Source organism: Barbus barbus (assembly GCF_936440315.1).
Source record: "Barbus barbus genome assembly, chromosome: 23".
Taxonomy (NCBI): domain Eukaryota; kingdom Metazoa; phylum Chordata; class Actinopteri; order Cypriniformes; family Cyprinidae; genus Barbus; species Barbus barbus.
In genome coordinates, this window is record NC_136751.1 from 11157408 (window position 1) to 11181437 (window position 24030).

The window sequence follows — 24030 nt, forward strand, 5'->3', positions numbered from 1 at the left end:
GAATTTAGTGTGACAAATTTTCTCAAAAGGGGAGCAGCGATGTTATGGATAATTTTAAATAGAGCAGAAATTTGATTATATTTAATGAGGTTTTCAAAACTCAATATGTTGTATTTACTTTGTATTTTACAATTATGGTACTGGCGAGGCTTTTTATCATGAATTTTTATGGCCCTTTTATATAATGATTCAAGTAATTTTAACGATGTTTTACACGCCTGAGACCAACTAGACATGCAATACAGAAGATGTGGGACAATCATAGTATTAAGATAAATATTTGAGGCTTCCATAGTTAATGAATTTCTGATATGTTTATAGTTCATCAAATTAAATTTCAATTTATTACCAAGTTTTTTTTATGTGACTTTTAAAACCAAGGTTCGAATCAAGTATCAGACCTAAATATTTTGTTTCATTTACATTTTTAATTTTTTTGTCCATTAACTTGAATTTCTTGAGTTAGTTGTAATTTACGTTTATTTGAAAAAAACATTGAAACCGTTTTATCTACGTTTAAAGTCAGACAGGACGTCTGCAACCATTCTGCAACTTTTTGCATCTCTTTTGATAATTTGTCAGCATCCTCCAGCTCGTTTTCCCCAGAAGTGAAGATCACCGTGTCATCAGCGTACATGATTACGTCAACGTCCGAACACACTCTAGGGAGGTCATTTATATAGATGCTAAAATACTATATTGATTTAATTTACTGTAAAGTATCTGGTGATTGACAGTATCAAAAGCTTTACGCAGATCAAGGAAGACTGCTCCCACCACCCTTCCCTGATCTACATATGCCCTGATAGTTTCCAGGAAGTAGCAACAGGCAGAATCTGTTGAGTATTTCCGTCTGAAACCAAATTGCATTGGATTTAAGAGAGCTTGTTAGTCAAAGTGGGTGGTAAGTTGCTCCGCCACCGTCTTCTCGAGCACTTTTGACGCAGCTGGGAGGATGCTTATTGGACGATAATTGTTCATGTCATGTTTGTTTCCAGACTTAAATATAGGGGTGACAATCACCGGTTTTAGGACTGCTGGAAAAATACCCTCACTAATCGATTGATTGATCATTATTGTCAACGGATCAGAGAAGATGTCCTTATATTGTTTCAGAAAAGAAGTATCAAGTCCATAAATATCTTTTGCTTTGCTGCTGTTTAGTACAGTAATTATTTTTTCAACTTTAATTTTAGTTATTGAGCCAAGATTAAAATCAGATTTGTCACTGATTATAAGCGGGCAATGAATTTGAAAATTTTGAGCCAGTTTTTGGACAATGTTTAAAAAATTTTCATTAATTATAACCAGTTATAATTAATTATAAATATTTCCCTTTTGAGCTAATTTGCTACAGCCCACACAGAGTCTTCTCAAACTGAAACTCACAACCAGATCACTGCCAATCCACTGTTGACCACAGAATCAGCTGCCCCATCACCAAGTAATGACATCATTCAGCCATCTCAGCTGATGACTGAACCACCAGAGCCAGCCAACATCCAGCACCACACCTCCAGCCAGGACCCCAAAGTACCCGAAAGTGCGGTTTTAGTAGTCTGACTCCCTGACGAGCCACACGAGACCAGCTCTGACTGATTGGCAGTCACTACACAAGCCCCAGTGTCAAGATTCCTGGGGAACCTGATTGAAAAGAGGGTGGCCAAAAAACTATACCTGGCCATCACATTGGAAAATGAGGTGAGACTGTAAGCCCTCAAGGACACTGGAGCTGACCTCACTTTAATGTCAAGCCAGCTTTTTGACAGACTTCATATTGAAGCTAAGATACAGAATTGGACTCATAAATATCAGGGCCCGTATTCATAAAGATTCTAAGAATACTTTTAGAGAGCTCCTAATTTAGCTTAAACATTTCTTACTAGGAGTCTTAGCTTGAAAGTGATTCAGGACCAATCTGAGAGCAACTCTGAGCGAGGAAAAGACAAAAACATTTATCTTAGTGAGGAGGCGGGGCTGACCCCGTTGCTAGCTATGACACAGTCTTTTGAAGACTGTGATTGGTTGGTTGTCAAGAAGGAAATAAAAGAGTGCTTTTAAGAGTAGGGTATATATATTACTTCACTTTGAAATTACAGGCGTAATTTTTCCTCTCGCTCTTTCTCTCTTTCTCACACACACACACACACACACATTATATATGTATATATTGTGGCGGGAGGAGCAAATGACAGACACAGTGGGCGTGGCGTCAGGCCTCAGAGAGGTTTTTATTAAACAATAAATCAACAAAACTAGTGTCCAAGGGGAAAAAGTGTCCCAAAATAAACAGGGGGATCTGGTGTCCTCGTCGTGCTGCGGGGCTTGTGAAGGAGGGCAGTGTTCAGGAGCGAAGGGTCCAGGGAAGGGGCGGAGTCCGGTGGCCGCACACGCTCCCCTCTCGGGTCCGGGAGCGAGTGGCGGCGGCTTCTTCCAGCGGCTTCATCCTACTCCTAGGCCCCCGGAGCTTCTGGGGGACTCGACGGCCCGGCATCCTGGCCCGTCAGCCGTCTAACGGGTGCGGCAGTCCTCCTACTCGACTCGCCCTTCCTGGACCCACGAGGACACCAGCGTGCATGCACGGGGAAGAGACCGGTCTCCCGAGGAGAGGCGCACTTGGCATTTAAACGGCGGCGGTGATGAGGCTCTATTCACATCAGGTGTGCCTCATCACACGCCGCCATCCCTGGCTGTTTCAGCGCCCCTCCTCTCACACACACCCACTCCCGTCGGGAGCCTGGTGAAGGGTGGCGAATACGGGACGGGGTGGTGATGATAATAAGGGGGGAGGCAGCCGACTCGTCACAATATATTCTTTATTTTTTATTTACCATGCTGTCATACTTACCGTGTTTTATAGGAAATGAACAGAGACATAGCCTAATAAGTGCTGTAACAGACCCAAATTGTCACGGCTGCATAGTTGCATTTTTCCAGGTGGCAAATATGTTAATGTAGTGATTACGTCTATTTCTGGCGCTATGGCATTTCTGCATGGTGTCGGAGATGTTAGCATGTCTTTAATAAGATCGGTCACAAACATGATCCCTGGACGATCCAATGTGTAGCATCTTATTAACTCACTGTTATGCACTGTGTGCAACACATTTCTTCTCCCTCTTCATGTTTCGTCCATTTTCTCCGCTGTTAAAGAAACTCTTAAGCCCCTTAAAAGTCCTCGTCCATACTCCTAACAATTTTGGACCTTAAGACCTCTTTTAAGGGTTAAGATGCCTTCTGAATTACTTTTTTCTGTACTAGTATCTTTTCTTTAATTTTAAGAGGAAACACCCACATTTCTAAGAATTTTCTTAGAATTTTTTTACTAGGAGCAACTCTTAGCACTAAGATTTTTCATGAATACGGGCCCAGAGGTGTGTGCTGAATGTGCAATCCTACAGCCAAAATGAGGTCCAACTTGAACAGGTAGCTCCCATTCACCTGACCAAAAACACTTTATTTTAAGATGTCCTTGTTACACATATTACACAAACTTACTATTATAATAACAATTAACTATGCATAATTACATACAAGTAACCTAAGCCAAACCCTAATCTTATCCCCATATAGTAAGTACATGTAGTTAATAAATATTACTCTGTATAATTAACTGTAGCAAGGACCTATTAAAATAAAGTGTAACCATCAAATGTGAGTTACACATAATAAATCTGATGTGAGGATTGGCTATGCTCTATTTTCAATTTGTTTATTTTGCATTTGTTTAAGTATAAATGCCTGAAGATCATGGGACTGATTTTTTGCCAATTTTTTTGCAAGCTGGAATAATGTGTAGAATTTCTTTTTATTAAAAAATAACTCTCACATGAACACCAATTGTGACTTCAACTGTGTTTTTTCCTAATGTACAATTTAATTTATATCTTTCACACTATGATGAAGCAATTTGTCACTGCCATGGTCAGAGCACCAAATGTTTAATACAAACACCATCAACATGGCATTATATTAAATATATGTCAGTTTGCTTACAAATTTGTAAAAGACTATGGCAGTTGTGGGGGCAGTAGTGGCCTAATGGATAGAGAGTCGGACTTGTAAAAGGGTCATGGGTTTGAGTCTCAGGTCCGGCAGGGATTGTAGGTGGGGGGAGTGAATGTCCAGCGCTCTCTCCACCCTCAATACCACAACTGAGATGAGACCCTTGAGCAAGGCACCGAACCCCCAACTGCTCCCTGCGTTCCACAGCATTGGCTGCCCGCTCTCTCTGTGTGTGTGTGTGTGTGTGTACGTACGTACCTACTTAACCATATGTTGGGGACAAATTTGTACCCAAAAGTGAGGTAAACCTGACAAAATCTCCAAAAACCTCAATTTGGGGATGTCCTCATTTGTAACACGGACTCGAGACGTTTTTCTGTCATCTCGGACTTGTCTTGGACTCGTTGGTATTTGGACTCGGACTTGTCTCGGACTTGGTCATTGGACTCGCCAAATGTTCTAGTTGGTCTCGACCGAGTCCAGCTATATTTGCTTTTTTTCTCTTTCAAAACAAAACCATTAATCTGGCTCGCTTGTAATGTAAATGGTTTAATTTACAATCCATCTAGAATGGGCATTGCCATTGGTCGCCTGGTAAATGCACGGCTGCGTCATATGCCTGGCTCCAAGTGTGCATGCTGCTCAGAGGCATAATTAATTTTTATTTTGGCCACAGACACAATGTCGGCGAGTTGCATAATACAGTTTGGTTTTACAAAGTTTGTTGGAGTTTTCCCTCTCTTCCACCTCACTTTCCTTCGCTTTTAAATAGCTAATAAATACCCGTGTGCATTTTACTTTTACTTTCAATAGCGCAATTCCGTGTCAATTGCTTATCTATAACTTACAACGACAAATTTTTTGCAATAAACATGGGACTTTTATTAACAAGATGAATACACCATATGCTATAAGCCTAATATAAAATAACAAACTTACAAATGTTTAAAAGTAAAAAAAACAAAACGCTGTGGAACCAAATGAATAAGAAACAGAACGAATAAGAGCAAAATGAATAAAGCCTGGAGGATCAAACACCTTGATGTAAAATAAAATAAATAAATTACACAATTTAAATAAAGTAAAAATAAGCAAACACTGGGGCTATGGCTGGGCGATTTTTCAGATTTTATGGATTAATTTGATCGACTTTAATGTTTTGCCACAAATGTATTTTTTATAAATCGAGGAATCGCGATTTTGAATAGAAATATTACCAAACGCTAGAATTAGACACTTTGACAATAACAGTAAAGAGAGAAGAACAATCCAACCGCATGTCAGCGCACATGATTAACTGCTCTCTTGTGATGCTCTCTATGCCATTCACACAGAATGTGCTTTTGTGTTGACAAAGATGCGACACGGGCAGTGGAATAGGAAAAAATGCAAGAAGATTGGCATTAAACATGTTTTAATAACTAGAGCGCCTCGTTTTTAGAAAGCCGTTTCATGCACGAGACACTGCAAGAGACTCGAGCACAACAGTCAAACACGTTCATGTTTACATAGACAAAACAATGGAAAAGTAGAATAATCAAATACAAAACCCGTGAAGAACTACTGCTGTATGTCTGATATTTCATGTTTGCATCACGGTGACAGGCTGAAAACTACTGTTCATTGTTTTTACAGAGCATTTATAGTTAATAATAGCACTCTAGGTGTTATACCTTCAGTCATTTTGAATTTGAATTACTTGAGAATTTTTTAAGCATTTTTCTTGTATTATTTCTGAACATATAGGCCTATGCATAAGAAAAGTTTGTACAAGATGTAGTTGTAGTTCATGCATCTTTTCTGCAAAGATATGTAGTGATTTGTTTAACATTTACATCATGATGACAACTTCGTGTGTGGTGCACTTAGAATAGAATTTTCTTTAACTAGAGGTTTAATAAAAAAAAGTTGCTTGAATCATGTTGTAGTTATATTTTCAAGTTGACTAGTTAAAATTGTACAAAATCGAGAATTGGTCAAATATTCTATGAATATCATTTTTTTTGCCATTATCGTCCAGCCTAGAAACAAATACAAAAAAACCTTTCAATTGAACCTCTTTGACTTGGACTTGACTTGGACTTGAACCTCTTTGGACTCGGTCTTGACTCGGACTCGATAGTCCTGGTCTTGGACTTGTCTTGGACTCGACAAAGGTGGACTTGACTACAGCCCTAGTAACACGGGTTTAAAAATAAACTAAAAGTTTTTTTGAAATTGTAAAAATGCAGAAAGTCTCCTGTGAAGAGCTAAGGCTATGAAGGCTAAGTTTAGGCGTAGGGCAATAGCACATACAGTTTGTACAGTATAAAAACCATTACACCTATGGGATGTCCCCATTTAGATAGCTAAGTAAACGTGTGCGTGTGTGTGTGTGTAAATGCACTAAAATTATAAAAGTTTTGTTTTGTTTTTCTACATGATTGGTAAAATTCAAACAGTGTTTTGTTTACCCATACTGCAGAGCAGTGACATCATAAACTGGATTTGGCTAAATATCTGTGCCAGAAACAAATTATTTTTCAGTTTGTTTAAGGATCAAGCACATTTTTTTCAGTTTCAATAAATAATTTGAAAAAAAAGAAAAAAAAATCGGAAAATGATTTTATAAAGTTGCAAATTTAAGGTTGTCTGACTGGGTAGATCCTTCAATTGCATTTATAAGAGTTCATCTAAGAAAAAGAGAGCAAACTAGCTTAGCTAAATCGAATTGTACCCCTCACCCTACCCCCACCCCTCGGTATGCAGTACAAAGTCAAAAATGTGTTTAATATACATCCTTGAGCTAATTAAGCACTTTCATTAAAGCATTCCATAGCCAATGGAGTCATATGACTCTGATCAGACAGTTTATCACTGGATAAGTCAGCTGAATAAGCTACAGACTTTATAGGCTAAGAAGATGTTTAGCCAACTATGAACAATTGAACTGTTAACTTATTTAATATTAGCAAATAAAGTTGTACTTGTAAATACTACAATTTAAAGGTGTGTGTAATGAGTGCAGAGTAAATGAAGCATAGTTCAACTGAAGGTGAAGATATCCATAATGTTGGAAAAATCTACAACAAAGCCAATGCAATAGATATAACTTTACACTTAGTGAAGACAAGAACTGACTATAAACAAAGAAAAATGAAGACTATACGCACACACAAGATAAGAATGAACTAAGCTAGAAACAGGTGAGCATAATCAAAAAAACGTAGAAACCAAGAGAAACTGGAAATAAACAGAAAATGTGAAAATGAATACAACACAATTTCAAAATATACAGTGTATATGTGTATATATATATATATATATATATATATATATATATATACAGTGGTGTGAAAAAGATTTTTTTTATTTTATTGCATGTTTAGCATACTTTAATGTTTCAGATCATCAAACTAATTTAAATATTAATCAAAGATAACACAAGTAAGCACAACAGTTGAATTAAGTGCAGTTTTTGAATTAAGTTTTTTATTATGAAGGGAAAACAAATTCCAAACCCACATGGCCCTGTGTGAAAAAGTGTTGCCCCCTTGTGCATAACTGTGGTTTATCACACCTGAGTTCAGTTTCTCTAGCCACACCCAGACCTGATTACTGCCACACCTGTTCGCAATCAAGAAATCACTTAAACAGGACCTGCCTGACAAAGTGAAGTAGACCAAAAGATCCTCAAAAGCTACATACCATGTTGAGATCCAAAGAAATTCAGGAACAAATGAGAAAGTAATTGAGATCAGTCTGGAAAAGGTTATAAAGCCATTTCTAAAGCTTTGGGACTCCAGCAAACCACAGTGAGAGCCATTATCCACAAATGGCGAAAACATGGAACAGTGGTGAAACATCCCAGGAGTGGCCGGCCGACCAAAATTAACCCAAGAGTACAGCGATGACTCATCCAAGACCCCACAACAACATCTAAAGAACTGCAGGCCTCACTTACCTCAGTTAAGGTCAGTGTTCATGACTCCACCATAAGAAAGAGACTGGGCAAAAATGGCCTGCATGGCAGAGTTCCAAGACGAAAACCACTGCTGAGCAAAAAAACATAAAGGCTCGTCTCAGTTTTGCCAGAAAACATCTTGATGATCCCCAAGACTTTTGGGAAAATGGACTGACGAGACAAAAGTTTAACTTTTGGAAGGTGTGTGTTCCATTACATCTGGCGTAAAAGTAACACAGCATTTCAGAAAAAGAACATCATACCAACAGTAAAATATGGTGGTGGTAGTGTGATGGTCTGGGGCTGTTTTGCTGCTTCAGGACCTGGAAGACTTGCTGTGATAAATGGAACCATGAATTCAGCTGTCTACCAAAAAATCCTGAAGGATAATGTCCGGCCATCTGTTCATGACCTCAAGCTGAAGTGAACTTGGGTTCTGCAGCAGGACAATGATCCAAAACACACCAGCAAATCCACCTCAGAATGGCTGAAGAAAAACAAAATGAAGACTTTGGAGTGGCCTAGTCAAAGTCCTGACCTGAATCATATTGAGATGCTGTGGCATGACCTTAAAAAGGCGTTTCATGCTCGAAAACCCTGCAATGGTGCTGAATTAGAACAATTCTGCCAAGATGAGTGGGCCAAAATTCCTCCACAGCGCTGTAACAGACTCATTGCAAGTCATCGCAAACGCTTGATTGCAGTTGTTGCTGCTAAGGGTGGCCCAACCAGTTATTAGGTTTAGGGGGCAAGCACTTTTTCACCCAGGGCTATGTGGGTTTGGATTTTGTTTTACCTTCATAATAAAAAACTTCATTCAAAAACTGCATGTTGTGTTTACTTGTGTTATCTTTGATTATTTTTTTTAATTAGTTTGATGATCTGAAACATTAAAGTGTGGCAAAACATGCAAAAAAATACAAAATCAGGAAGGGGGCCAACACATTTTCACACCACTGTATATAGTAAATACACTAAATTCCAATAGATACTAGCCTAATGACTATAGAGTCATTAGGCTAGTATCTATTGGATTAACGGGTTAACTCCTGACAACCACTACCGTCAGGTAGGCAGTACTCACAGAGTGCACCAAAAACCACCATAGCAGAGCTGGTAGAGGAGAGTATGGTGGAGCTGGTGGAGGATGAAACAACGGGGAATCCAGAAGCCAAAGTGGATCCAGAGGTAGAACAGAATTCCTCGTAATTTCCAGAGCCCGAGAATAGGAGGACAAAGATTGAGCCATTGGGACTGAGGACAGCAGAAGAGCTGGAGGGATAGAGGACCCAGTTGGAAACGGATCAACAGAACATGGCAGAGTAGGAAGCGTGAGAAAATCCAGATGATTGACCATGGTTAAATCAAGGGATTGAAGACCGATCCACAAATGCAAAATAGCTTAACACATCTTAGTCAAGACAAGAACTGACCATGAATAAAAGGAAGAATATATACACAAGATGATACATTTAAAAAAAGGTTTTAATAATTTAACAATTTTTTTAATTGTTCAAGGTTTTTTTGTTGTTGTTGTTGTTCGTTTTTACATACATTTAACATGACCATCTCGAAAGCAACACATAGCTGGTGTCCTAGGACCATGTTTTTACGGGCTAAATAATGCAATTTCATGCATGACCAATAAAAAGAGCACTTTGTGACCGGACTGGGAAGGCTATTTTTATAGCACACTAATCTGTTTTGAATATGTGATTTCATAAGCCCTGGCTGGATAAATAAAGTCCCCTTTGTTTCTTTGTTTAGTAGGTTTGGTCTGAGAAGTTGAGATTTTAATTCTGGTCTTGATAGGACAGAGCTTGTTTTATTCTGCTTCACAGTCCTGCAACTCCCTAAATGTTTCCTTGTGTATCTTGCATGTCTCTCAAATATAATATTTTTCTTGCTTATGTCAAAATTGTTCTTTATTTGTTTTTATATCCCACAATGTAGTTCAGATTTCTCCAAATAGTTAGGTAATTTCATTAATATAATTCAAAATACATTTTTTAAACTTTTACAAAACTTTAAGGGAGAGAATGACTACATGCCCTGTTAACAAAGCAAAACTTTGTACATAACAGTCTAAATCAGGGTCAGTAACCACCACTGGAATGCAAGCAACAGTCAAAAACAACCCTCAACACAACTGCATTTCTCTCACATTTCCCTTGTCTTAAACACTTTCTGACAAAGCTACAACACAGTAGTTAAGTACTCCCACACAGAAAACCGCAAACTGCTTAATATGTACTGTGGCTTTGAGCGGCTTTGCAAAACAACTTTATGATAAACTAAACTAGAAAGAGGTTAATAAAAAAAAAAAAGGATTTTTATTTTTTTTTAAAGAAAATAGCTTTTGGATTCTGTGTAAGTATGTTAAAGAAGAGAACCATGTGTTTTCCATGAGAGAAAGAAGATTTAATGGCTTAATTAAATGTCATGCGGCGCTGATAGCTGCCATCATTCAAATCAATTCTCTTGCCCACAGCCACAACTCAAACATGTGGAAAAGCTTGTGATAAGCTTCAATTACACCAAACAGGAAAAAAGTAAAGAGAGAAGATAATGAAATAAAAAAAGTTAGTCTGATAATGAGCAAAAAAAGAGAAAAAGCGGAAGATTTATATATATATATAAATTAAAAGAGTTGCTTTGATTTTAAAAAGTAAAACTGAGATAAAATAAGAAGTTAATTTGTGATTCAGATTTAAATAATAATAATAATAATCAGTTCTTGTCTAGCTTTCACCACATAGTTCAGAAGAATCACATTACAATTTGGTTAATTTCTTTATGGGGGAAAAAACTCTATGCTATCTCTATAGTTTTTATTACTATCAAAAAACTGTATCTCATCGAAAAACATTGTTTGCTGAAACTGTAGTTAGCACTGCTTTGCAAACTATGATGATATATTTACTACAGGCTTTATATATACAACCCAAATTCTGTAAATGTTGGGACCTTTTCTAAATTTGAATAAAATGAAAACCAAAAGACTTTCAAATCACATGAGCCAATATTGTATCCTCAATAGAACATAGATCATATAACAAATGTTTACAATGAGAAATTTAAAAATTTTATGCACAAAATGATCTCATTTCAAATTTGATGCCTGATACAGGTCTCAAAATAGTTGGGACAGGGGCATGTTTACCATGGTGTAGCATCTCCTCTTATTTTCAAAACCGTTTGAAGATGTCTGGGCATCGCGGTAATGAGTTTCTGGAGTTTTGTTTCTGGAATTTGGTCTCATTCTTGCCTAATATAGGTTTCCAGCTACTGAAGAGTTTGTGGTCGTCTTTGATATATTTTTCGTTTAATGATGCACCAAATGTTCTCTATAGGTGAAAGATCTGGACTGCAGGCAGGCCAATTCAGCACTCAAACTCTTCTACTATGAAGCCATGCTGTTGCAATAGCTGCAGTATGTGGTTTTGCATTGTCCTGCTGAAATACACAAGGCCTTCCCTGAAATAGACGTCGTCTGGAGGGAGCATATGTTGTTCTAAAACCTTTATATATATTTTCAGCATTCATAGTGCCTTCCAAAACATGTAAGCTGCCCATACCGTATGCACTTATGCTCCCCCATTCCATCAGAGATGCTGGCTTTTGAACTGAATGCTGATAACACGCTGGAATGTCTCCCTCCTCTTTAGCCCGGAGGACACGGCATCTGTAATTTCCAACAAGAACGTAAAATTTGGACTCGTCTGTCCAAAGAACACTTTTCAACTTTGAAATAGTCAATTTTAATTGAGCCTTGGCCCACAGGACACAACAGCGCTGCTGGACCTTTTTGCATGATAGAGCGTTAGTTGGCATCTGCAGATGGCACGGCGGATTGTGTTTACCAATAGTGGTTTCTGGAAGTATTCCAGAAAACACTTACTTTTTACACACTCTTTCACAGATTGGAGAGCCTCTGACCGTCTTAACTTCTGAGAGACTCTGCCTCTCTAAGACATCCCTTTTATAGCTAATCATGTTACAGACCTGATGTCAGTTAACTTAATTATTTTCTAGATGTTCTCCCAGCTGAATCTTTTCAAAATTTCCTGCTTTTTCTGCCATTTGTTGCACCCGTGCCAACTTTTTTGAGACCTGTAGCAGACATAAAATTTTAAATAAGCTCATTTAGTGGATCAAAGTGTAAAATTTCTTCATTTAAACGTGTTATGTTCTATTGTGAATAAAATATTGGCTCATGTGATTTGAAAGTCTCTTACTTTTCATTTTATTGAAATTTAAATAACGTCCCAACATTTCCAGAATTCGGGTGTGTTTGTATAAAATTGCAGCAATAGGAGCATTATAAAATATCTAAATAATTAAATCCAAATTAAAAAAAAAATTGATAGAGAGAGAGAGAGAGAGAGAGAGAGAGAACAAAACCCCTGAAGAATGCATTCATTACTGAATGAACACTATTTTCTTGGTCAGAAATTCATTCACATTCATTTGAATTTTCCGAATCATTTCTAATACTTTTTGTGTTTGGGACAAACATTTTGGAGAATTAACAAGCCCCTGTCCTTTTCCCCAAATAAACCAAAAGTTCCCAAACTCGGTACTGCCATGACTAACTGTGACTAGTCTGTGATCTGTCATCTCCGCTCAATTGAATATTTTTTTTAACACTGACATATTAATGTGTTTTTTCCTCCAAAGATTTAAACCTTAAACAAAACAAATTGCTCAAATCAGTCAAACAGAATTGTTAACCCAAAATTGCCCCCCCTCCCATTTGTGAATTACATTTCATTATGAAAAGTTCTATTTTTATTCCTTTTTTTAAATGCAAACATGAATGAATGGGGAAAGACAGTGCAAATAGGATTATCATAAAGAGGTGCCTTAATCAAACTAAATTTAAGGAATCAAATGTGAACAGACTGATTGGGTGGTATTAGAGTATAAGACAATTGTGTGTGGATTGATTCCATATCATATAGAAGACCAGTGTTTACTTGAACAAAACACTTCATGGCTGCTTTATCTCTCCCAGCAATTAATTGGAAATGCTTCAAAATAAACTTTTTTATTATTATTAGATTTTTTATCTTAGTTTTAAACCACAGGGACTTATACATGTCATCTGTTGAGCCATATTATTTATCCCATAAAGCATAATTTATGTAAATCAAAAATCAAATGGTTCAAACGGTTATTTATTTCATAGAAAAATCTGTCATTCTCTCAGTCAGCAGTATCTGAGTGTATTTTCTGTAAAGTTGAAGAGAGAGTCATTAAGGATGCTATTTGCTAAGAATGAGACTCAATAATATTGGACATTAACGTTAACATCAACGCAGATGCGCCTCCTTCCTATACACTGCAAAAAAAAGATTTTCTTAATTAGATTTTTTTGTCTTGTTTCCAGCCAAAATATCTAAACATTCTTCAATCAAGAAGGATTTTATAGACAAGTAGAAATGATTGTCTTGTTTTCAGAAAAAAAAAAGAAGTCAAAATTAAGTGTGTTTTGGTTGGCACAAGCAAAGTAATCTGCCAATGGGGTAAGCATTATAATCTTGTTTTCTGTTTGAAATAAGATAAATTTGTTTACCCCATTGGCAGATTATTTATATATTTTTTTCTGAAAGCAAGACGATCATTTTTACTTGTCTAGAAAATCCTTCTTGATTTAAGAATTTTTAGGTAGTTTGGCTGGAAACAAGACAAAAAAAAGAGAAGAAAAGCATTTTGTTTCTCATTTTATTTTATTTTATTTTTTGGCAGTGTACAAACATCTAGAAGGAATTACTCACATTGCAAAGAACCACGAGCAAAAAATCATTTCTTTCAGCGTCTTGCGCAGCTCCTGACTGCGATACGCGTAAATGAGAGGGTCTATAAGCGAATTGCATATGATAAGAATTAGAAACAGGTTGAAATGACTGAAATAACACTTGCAGTAAGGATTTGTGGGACAGGTGAGGATGAGGATGAGGTGGAGAAAAAACGGACCCCAGCAGATGACGAAAACCCCGAGCAGGATGGTCAGCGTGATGGCTCCCTTCATGCTAGTGGCTTGCCGGCGACTCTTATGAAGAGCCATGATACGTCTGGAGTGGACGTGCGCCAGGATGAACATGTGCAGGTACAGAACCGCCGTGAACACCAACGTCAAGCCAAAAAACGTGACAAGACAGGCGATGACCGCGTTGTCAGTGTGATAGACGATAAATAATGAGCTCGAGGTGATGCTGGTGAGCCACACCACCGCGATGATGGCCACGGCACGTTGCGTGGTCATGATGCTATGGTACCGAAGCGCGTAAAATATGGTGATATAGCGGTCCGCCGCAATAGTGCACAGGAACGACAAAGAGGAAACGACAGAACTGCATATCATAATGTCGATCACATTGTCTAAGTGCTGTAACATCTTTGCCGTGACAAGCAACAGCCCATGCTCCGTCAATAACATGAATAGCGTCTCCACCACATTACTGACGCTCACCAGCATGTCCGACACCGCCAGACAGCAGATGAAATAATACATTGGCGAGTGGAGATTCCTGTTCTTGATTATGGCCACCACCACCAAGATGTTTTCCACCAAACTGATCAAGCCGAGCATTAGAAACAACTCCTGAGGGATCATAATTTGGGCAAACCCTGTGGAATTCATGTCGCCGAGCGTTGCATTCAAAGTTATGTTATTGTCGATATTATATATGTAGTCCATATGTTTCATGCTGAAGTAATGGCGCGATGAGTCGTTCATGCTCCTTCAGTTAGTGTCCGTTCGCATTAAGTTCTTTTGAGTCTGTTGGATGTTCTTTTCCTTCAGCACACCTTTGATATTAAAACAGAGACAGTTCCAGTCATCATGATAAATTCTAGCAAGTCCAAAATGTTATATTTTAATATTAGAGATTGACGAAACGAATACAGCTATAAGAAACGAACACAAGCAGATTTACCTTTCAATATTATTGCTGCATACAGCACAGAATAAGTCCGCAAACTTGCGCTCGTTACAGGGCACCGCCTCTGACTTGGCATTTGATGGCCTCCTTGTCAAAATCAAATTATTGTTCAGACCAATAAGAGAAATAAAGTTTTGTGCTTTACATTTTCTAATCATTTAGATTCTATCGCAATTGCGTTTTCGAGATTTAAAACTCACCAATGTAGTAGCCTAATATTAAAGGTATGCGAGATAGAGGAGGGGGACAGGGCGCAAGGTGGTCCTCAGGGAAGGCACCGGTGACAAATTAATAATAATAATCATAAAACAGGAGCGCCTTTTAATAATTCCCTGTCGTCTCCTCTGAACGCAATGATGAGCATGATCATCTCTTTCCCCACTGTCTCTCCCTCTTTCCCTTTCATCTAAATCGACCACATGACACGTACAAACCCACATATGTAAATTGCTCAGTGTGCCCTAAGGCTTTATGCATATTACACATCACGTGGTAGTAAATTATGAAATTAGTTAGCTTATTATCAATATGAAACAGAATAATAAATAGGCCTAAATAAAAATAAATACAAGTATTTATATATAAAAAAGTAGTTTATTTTTGTTTCTTCAACAGTTGTCAGGCCACGCAATTGAAATGAAAGTGTCTGAACTGTTATTTGTAATGTCTTATACCAGTTAAATAAAGGGGGGGAGGGGCACTAAGGGGGTGGGTGCTTATCAGTCAAATGTTTTTGATGATTTTTCATGTTTTTTTTTTGTTTTTTTTAAAGAAGCCTCTTCTGCTCACCAAGGCTGCATTTATTTGATCCAAAGTGCAGCAAAATAGTAAAATTTTGATATATTTTTACTATTTCAAATAACTTGTTTCTATTTTAATTATTTCTATTTCTATTATTTTAAAATGTAATTTATTCCGGTGATCAAAGCTGAATTTTCAGCATCACTACTTTTCAGTGTCACATGATCCTTCAGAAATCATTCTAATATTCTGATTTCCTGCTCAAGAAACATTTATTATTATTACTATTATTATGAATATTTAAAACAGATGAGTAGTTTTTTTTTCAGGATTCTTTGATGAGTAGAAATATCCAAAGATCAGCATTTATACACTATAAAAATTCTGTATAAATCTATTGGAAATAAGTTCTAGAAATTAATCCTATTTAGCAAAGATGCTTGCTAAATCAAAAGTCATGATAAAGACTTTATAATGAAAAAAAGAATTTATAATGGTTACAAAAGATTTCTATTTCAGATAATGCTGTTCTTCTGAACTTTCTATTCATCAAAGAAACCTGAAAACAAGTTTACTCAGCTGTTTTCAACATAATAATAATAAAATAATAATAAATGTTTTTGAGCAGCAAATAAGAATCTTAGAATGATTTCTGAAGGATCATGTGACTGGAGTAATGATAGAGAGATGGTAGGGCACCTTGGCTCCAAAAATTGATTTATTGCCCCTCATAAAAATTCCATCCCCCCACCCATAACTGGACACCTGTTCGGACACCTGTTTGTACACCTCCACCCCGTCTAAGTGGCCATCTGTAACAGGGTGAACAAGACGTGAGACATGCGGATCCAAGTGCAAGCTTTTATTTATAAACATAGTCAATAAACAGGCAGGGTCAAACAACGGCAAACAGGTATGGTATGGGCAAGACACAGAGCAATCCTAGGGCTAGCGAGAGTCGACGATCGGCGAACAATATCCAACAGGGCAAGGCAGAGAGATAATCCAGGTATACAAGCAGTAGTCCAAGAGAGGTGCAAACAGAGTCCAAACGTCAAGGCAAAGGGTAAATCCAGGAAACACGGGCAAGAATAAAAAAAACTAGAAAAACACACAAGGCAAGACTATGACAACAAAGTGGGTTCCGTATCGCAGCTAAAACTAGGAGAGTTATAAATGCAGAACAATACTGGAACTAAACAGAAAAACACAGAATGGCTCGGTAAGGCAGCTAACACTAGGGGAGTGATAAATGCAATACAATACTCGGCGATCACAGAAAGGAAATCCAAGGCTTATAAAGTGTGTGTGATTGTGTGATCAGTGAAATCAGCTGTGTGTGTCGTCAGTGCAATGGATGATGGGAACTTTAGTCCAATGGTGAAGTGCCAGTAGTGTAGTGCAAGAGTCCATGCAGTGAGCGAGTGACCTCTGGTGGTGAGCGAATGGAAGTTCATGGCCAGGATTCGTGACAGAGCCAGATGCTCCAAACTCAGAACAAACCAGGAGGGCGGTGGAGCGGAGTGAAGAGACCCAGAACTGAGGCAAAGCCGGTAGAGCAGGGCACCAAGGCAGAGCAGGCGGGACTAGAGCCCACCAGGGCAGAGCAGACAGGACTTTAGCCCATCAGGGCGGAGCAGACCACCACGGCGGAGCAGAAGACCTCCCTGGCAGAGCAGACAGAGAAGGGGCCCACCAGGGCGGAGCAGATGGAGCAAGCGCCCATCTGAAGCAGAAGAACACCAGACCGGAGCAGAAGACCACCAGAGCCAAACTGAAGACCACCACGCCAGAGCAGAAGACCACCAGAGCCAGATAGCCGACCTCCACGGTGGAGCAGACCGAGCAGTAGCCCACCAGTGCGGAGCAGACAGGGCAGAAGACCTCCACGACGAATCATTCGTGACACCATCTGGTTGTCCACCCCAGTGAATTTAAGGAATTTATGACAATGTGTTTTTGTGTGGCCTGTTGAAACTTTTATGTGCTTTAAACTTTAAATGGTGAAATTGTGTTAAACGGGATAAAGGGAAGTTTTATTATTTACGTTTTTCACACACATATCAAGAAAAAACATCAAACATACACGTAAAACATACAACGACTGTTTTTCCCTACAAGTCAAGACGAGCTAGTGTTGTTAAAGCAATTTTAGGAAGAGTTTGTTAAAAGTTAGAAAATAAAACAAAAAGCATTAGATACAGCAGTTCTTCTATCATTACAATTTAAAACTAGTTAGTTTGACAAAGTTAAATAAAAATAAGAAGAGGTGAGCCCATTCGTCCATCTATAACAAAATACATCAGACGCGTTAGTTAAAACAATAAGATACATGTCAAAATCTATGTCGCACTTTTTAAAAAACTTTGAGTTTATAACACATACAAAGTTAAATAATATAGAGCTGGCTTATCTTACCGTGGTGTGAAATAAAAAAATATCAGTCCGTTAAGTAAGAGTATAAGATACTTGTCAAAATCTTGTAAAATTACAATTTAAAAGCTAGCTTTTGTCACAGCTTAGAAAATTAAAAGAGCAGACTATCTTACGCAGAGTCCGTCAGATAACCTCACACTTCTGTGTCAAACTCAAAATGAGGTTACGAGCGCTGTGGTCAGACCGCACCTACTGCCAGGCACCTAGCACGGGTGGAGAGACCAACGTCAAGACTTAAAAGTTAAAAGAATTAAACATGTTTTAACATTAGAACGAAAGGTATTTTTAATAAATCTTTAGCATTTCTTAATTAACGAAACCATTCAGAATTCATCCTAAGCTTTTCACTTTAAAATTAGGTTACGCAAGTTTTCTTCTAAACATTCACATCTAACCCTCAGGAAAATATTGTTTTATTTTATTTTAGTTTAGTTATTCACACTTAATTCACCTATTCCTTTATTTACTCTTTTATTTTGTCAATCTTAAAACTAGTGTGGTATAACAGTTAAAACGTATATACACAGTTGGGCAAAACAGTATTTAGTCAGCCACCAATTGTGCAAGTTCTCCCACTTAAAAAGATGAGAGAGGCCTGTAATTTTCATCATAGGTACACTTCAACTATGAGAAACAGAATGGGGGGAAAGAATGCAGGAAATCACATTGTAGGATTTTTAATGAATTAATTGGTAAATTCCTCTGTAAAATAAGTATTTGGTCACCTACAAACAAGCAAGATGTCTGGCTCTCACAGACCTGTAACAACTTCTTTAAGAGGCTCCTCTGTCCTCCACTCTGTATTAATGGCACCTGTTTGAACTCGTTATCAGTATAAAAGACACCTGTCCACAACCTCAAACAGTCACACTCCAAACTCGACTATGGCCAAGACCAAAGAGCTGTCGAAGGACACCAGAAACAAAATTGTAGCCCTGGATGTTTCATCCTATTCGAATGTGGTTTCAAACTGATGTTCAGGATGCGATAGATAAAGAAGTTGATAACAACAAACATAAATAAATAGAGGCCCCCAAAGATGATGGCTTTAATAAGATGGTCTATGCTGTTGGAAAATCTTGTTTAATTTAGTTCATTTTACCTAGTTTTGTTATTTCTTTTTTCATTCATATATATATACAACCCTCAACACAAACATACACTGCAGATGCAAACAGGTACCCAAACACGTGCGCACGCACGCACAAAAAATAAACAAACACTCAACACAAACATACAAGCAAAACACAAACACTCAAACGAACAGTCCTATTGTAGAATATCTAAAAATTTAGACTTTTATGATGTGTCATACAAACCTTTTACAAATAAAAACTTAGAATTACACTGAGTATCTCTACAAGATGATGAAAAGCAGTATGATTAAACAATGACATAACTTTCATTTTAACATACGTTTTTAGATCTTTCAAACCTAAAACCATGATGAGAATTTTAGAAGCAAGCAAATGACCCTCTGATTAACGCAAGACACTTACAGAGATTTTTCTTTATGAATTTGACCCATATTAGACTGACAATTAGTTGTCATAAGCTTGTTTGCAACAAAAGTAATTCTATAAGGTGCCACAAATGTCTCTCAGAATCTTTCTCACTTTAAAAATGGCATTATTAACCGCAAGTTTAAATGTAGCATTTTTTTCACAGTATAATGTTTTATTTTATTAAAATAAAAACAACTGGTCTATATAGGTTTATTTGACTAAGACTTGATCAAATAACTGATATAAGAAACATGCAAATATTCGATAACTCCATCTTATCACACCACAAACGATGGTCTGTGATGACATAAATATCTTACTGATACAGATGTGTTAAGGTGTTAAGTATATGTAAAAATTGTGTAAAAAGTCATCTTTTTTAGCCTTCATGTAGGATTTGTGTCCACGCTCAAGTGGTTTTTGTGTAACAGAATCCTGAGACAAATGAAAATAGAATGTGTGAAAGGCTTTTCTCTTTAAGATATTTGTAATGACAGACTAAAAGCTTTATAAAACACACACACACACGTTTACTTAGCTATCTAAATGGGGACATTCCATAGGCGTAATGGTTTTTATACTGTACAAACTGTACACCAACCCTACACCTAAACTTAGCCCTCACAGGAGACTTTCTGCATTTTTACAATTTCAAAAAAAGTATTTTATAATTTTATTTTTAAACCCATTTTACAAATGAGGACGTCCCCAAAGGGAGGTTTTTGGAGATTTTGTCAGGTTTACCTCACTTTGGGTACAAATTTGTCCCCAAAATATGGTTAAGTAGGTACACACACACACACACACACAGCTTTCCCAGACAGCCGCAAATTGGCAACAACATTCTTAACTTTGTTTTATCAGATTTTTAAGATTTGATCAAATAACTGATATAAGAAACATGCAAATATTCGATAAGTCCATCTTATCACACCACAAACTGACGTATCTGATGGTTTGTGATGACATAAATTTTAACTTTGTTTTATCATTCAGCTGTAGCTAAAACCCTATAATGGAGTTATTTTATGCATTATTGCAACTATAGATGCTGAACGAGGTCATTAACCTGTTTAACTCTAAAAATGTGAACAGTATCGCTTATGACTAGTTTAACAAACAAGGGTACGCTCAAAAAACAAGTCTGGAACTGATTTGAAGCATTCTAACAACAAGTACAACCGCTGCAGAAAACGTATTATAGCACCGCAGTAAACTCCGGATGTGTGATCGACCGACTTATAGTTTATGATGAAACTAGAAAAATATAAGAACACACAATCAAATCCTAATGCTATTTCATGTAATAACGCAACAACAGGTGCTCCATTTCAACATATACACGTCAAGTCTGTTTTACCATAAGTATGTTGTATTCTTCATATATATATATATATATATATATATATATATATATATATATATATATTTGTTTAGGCTAAATACGTTTTAACAATTCTTTTTGTTTTTGTTTTTACAAAGGTGATTTCGGGACCTTCGATGAACAAGTTTTAGAACGGCTTGCTATTTCTCGGTGAAACCCCCAGCACCCCAAAGACCCACTTTCTTCTACGTCAAGTCTTTGCAAACCTCCCACGACCATACAGGAAAATGATTATAGAATATTTAAAACCACAAAGTTTTCAAAATCATTTAAGTCCTTCAAAATGTATTCACAACAACACACTACATAGAGACTACATAGAGAGTCTGCGTATGTAAAACCAGGGTTTGTACAGATATTTTTAATGTGAATGTCTACTAGAATGGAAAAATGCAACTTCGCTAAGCTAACTAAGGATAATTAATCTAAAAAATAGCATAAATTATATGGTAATGTTTCAATTACCTTTCACTTGTGACGAAAGTTGCTTTCATCAGTCATAACGAACTGCCTGGGGTGCCCTATCATTTGGCCTTTCCTTCTGGCATACGACTTGATAGAATATTCACAAACAGCTCAAACTTTTTTGGTCATGCTGCTGAGTGTGTGTGAGCTTCCAGCAATTCCATCTTCAATCATGTCGATTTGTCTCAACTGAAGTCCTTGAGCAAACCTTTGTTAACAAAAGTGACAAAAAATGTAGTGTTGGTAGTTCTTGCCAAATACTTTATAAATAGGCTAAACCTATATTTTTTATTTATTTATTTATGTATTTATTTATTTACATACTGATATATGAACTTCATCCAGGAGAATAAATTACACTTTGACTTTGCAAAAAGTGATCCTGACCTCACTGACTTGAATCTTCTATGCGTCTTCCGTGTACATGACCTTTAAACATATAATAAAAAATTCTAGAAAGTATAATTCTGTGTCATATTTGTTTAAATTTCCCGAATACCACTGTAGATATGTCTGGACAATAACATTATTACATACATATTACATACAATAATTAAGCAAGCAAGCTCTGGTCATGAAAAACAAACAAATAAAAACTTACCAAACATAGTTGTCTGCTTTGTTGGGCTTATGCGTTAGCTTCATTGTATGCTGGCATAAACGGCACTTTATTTTTGTTTTAAGCAATTTTTTTCTCTGGAGCCATTTAATCAGCTTCAATTTCTTCCTCTTTGTTTGACGTCCTTCAATAAGTGACAACAATTTTTGATTTAATACCTGAGCCATGTCACCTTAGGAATACATAAACAATTAAGAATTAGTATTCATGTAACAAAGGGTTCAGTCACACTCAACATGCAGAACAAAAACATTGACTGAAAACTGTCAATGCCAATGTTTAATAAATATTACCATCATTAGCTATGTGCATTTAAATAAAATATGCCTTTTTTGCACTCTAACAGTCTCTTATGCATTTAACGTTAGGGCTGAAGAGAGAAACAGACATAATGTAATATTTATATTTACATTATTAGTAAACAAATCTTACATGAAAAGTCGGCAATACCAAAGCTCCAAAAAATATCAAAAGATGTTTATTATTAAAAAACTATCACATAGCCTGTGACGTTTCGAGCACGCAGACTCTTCATCATACCAATTTACTGCACCTAAAATGTATAATTGCAGAAAAAATATATATGTTGTATTGAACATTAATGGAGCAACAAAGTTTTGTGTGAAAATAAATCATTCAAGTTGTTTATTTTGTTTTAAAATCTTATAAATGTATGAAGTGCCAAAAGGGACCTTTTACCCCACAGGCACATGGTATTGATACAAATACTTCAGCTAAAGTAATGTTTTTTTGAATAATGTCTAAGTTAATACTTGTTCAAAACAATCACTTTAGCAAAGTTTGTACTGTTTTCTGCTTATTTTGAAAAATAAAAGAATTAATTGTTGTTCAATAAATATACTGTCATTAAAATGTTAATATACAAATATATTTTTTAAAATACAGAAACAAAGATCCAATAATAATTGTACATATATATTTACAGTAGTAACAAATATTATTTATCATATGATATGATTAATATCATGTTTTTAAATATGATGGTTTAATTCTAAACATGGTGATTATCTCTAATATGGACACCCAACATAATATATGATATTTACCATCTGAATCTAACCATGTCATGTCAACAAATGGAAAAGTCAGCCATATCACGTTAATTACTGTGCGCCTTTAGCCCCAACAGCAAGTCAAGTCACTGTTAATTGTATAGCGCTTTTAACAATGCAAATTGTGTCAAAGCAGCTTTACATCAGCTTGATATAAATCTGGGTGGCTTTACATCAGCTTTGCAGTATTTAGACAGGGAAATAGTGTGTCAAAATAGTGTCATTCTCCTCTGGCCAGACAAAATCAGTAGTTAAAATCTAGGCTGTAGCAGAGTCAGATTGTGCAAAGACTCATCTGGTTCCTGTGGTCTTGTCCCGATGGCCATCTAGGAGACAGGGTCTTCACTGGGGATCAGCCTCTGGGGCTCATCTTGTTGTCCTGGTCTCCGCTGATGTTCAGGGCTGTAGAGGTCATCTCTAGGTGCTGATCCACCAAATGATCTGGATATGGACTGGATCGGATGGCTACGGTGACCTCAGAAAAAGAAACAAACAGACTAATATTAGCGTAGATGTCGTTCTTCTAACGATGTAACATCGGGTGTTTTGGGAAGTGTTCCCTGTTCCGGTTGACCTAATGCAGCCTATCAATCCTTTAATGGATTTGAATTATAGAAATGCGATAGTGTATTATGTGTAAACCAGGTTAAAGAGATGGGTCTTTAATCTAGATTTAAACTGACAGAGTGTGTCTGCTTCCTGAACAGTGTTAGGTTGATTGTTCCAAACGATCTCCCACCCGCAATTGATTTTGATAGGGATTATCAAATGGCCAGAGTTTTGAAATCGCAGCGGACGTGAAGGACTATAGTGTGATAAGAGCTCACTCAAATACTGAGGTGCCAAACCATTCAGGGCCTTATAGGTAATTAGCAAGATTTTAAAATGTATACAATGTTTAATAGGGAGCCA

The 24030-nt window shown here is 36.9% G+C and overlaps 1 protein-coding gene across 1 annotated transcript; it reads right to left on the minus strand.

Annotated features, from left to right (window-relative positions):
* Positions 1–13724: 13724 nt before the first annotated feature.
* Positions 13725–14690, minus strand: mc1r (melanocortin 1 receptor; the record flags this gene model as incomplete). Its single annotated transcript, XM_079373845.1, has 1 exon — positions 13725–14690. One exon carries the CDS (start codon positions 14688–14690, stop codon positions 13725–13727), a length of 966 nt encoding a protein of 321 aa, XP_079229971.1.
* Between the last annotated feature and the right edge of the window lie 9340 nt (positions 14691–24030).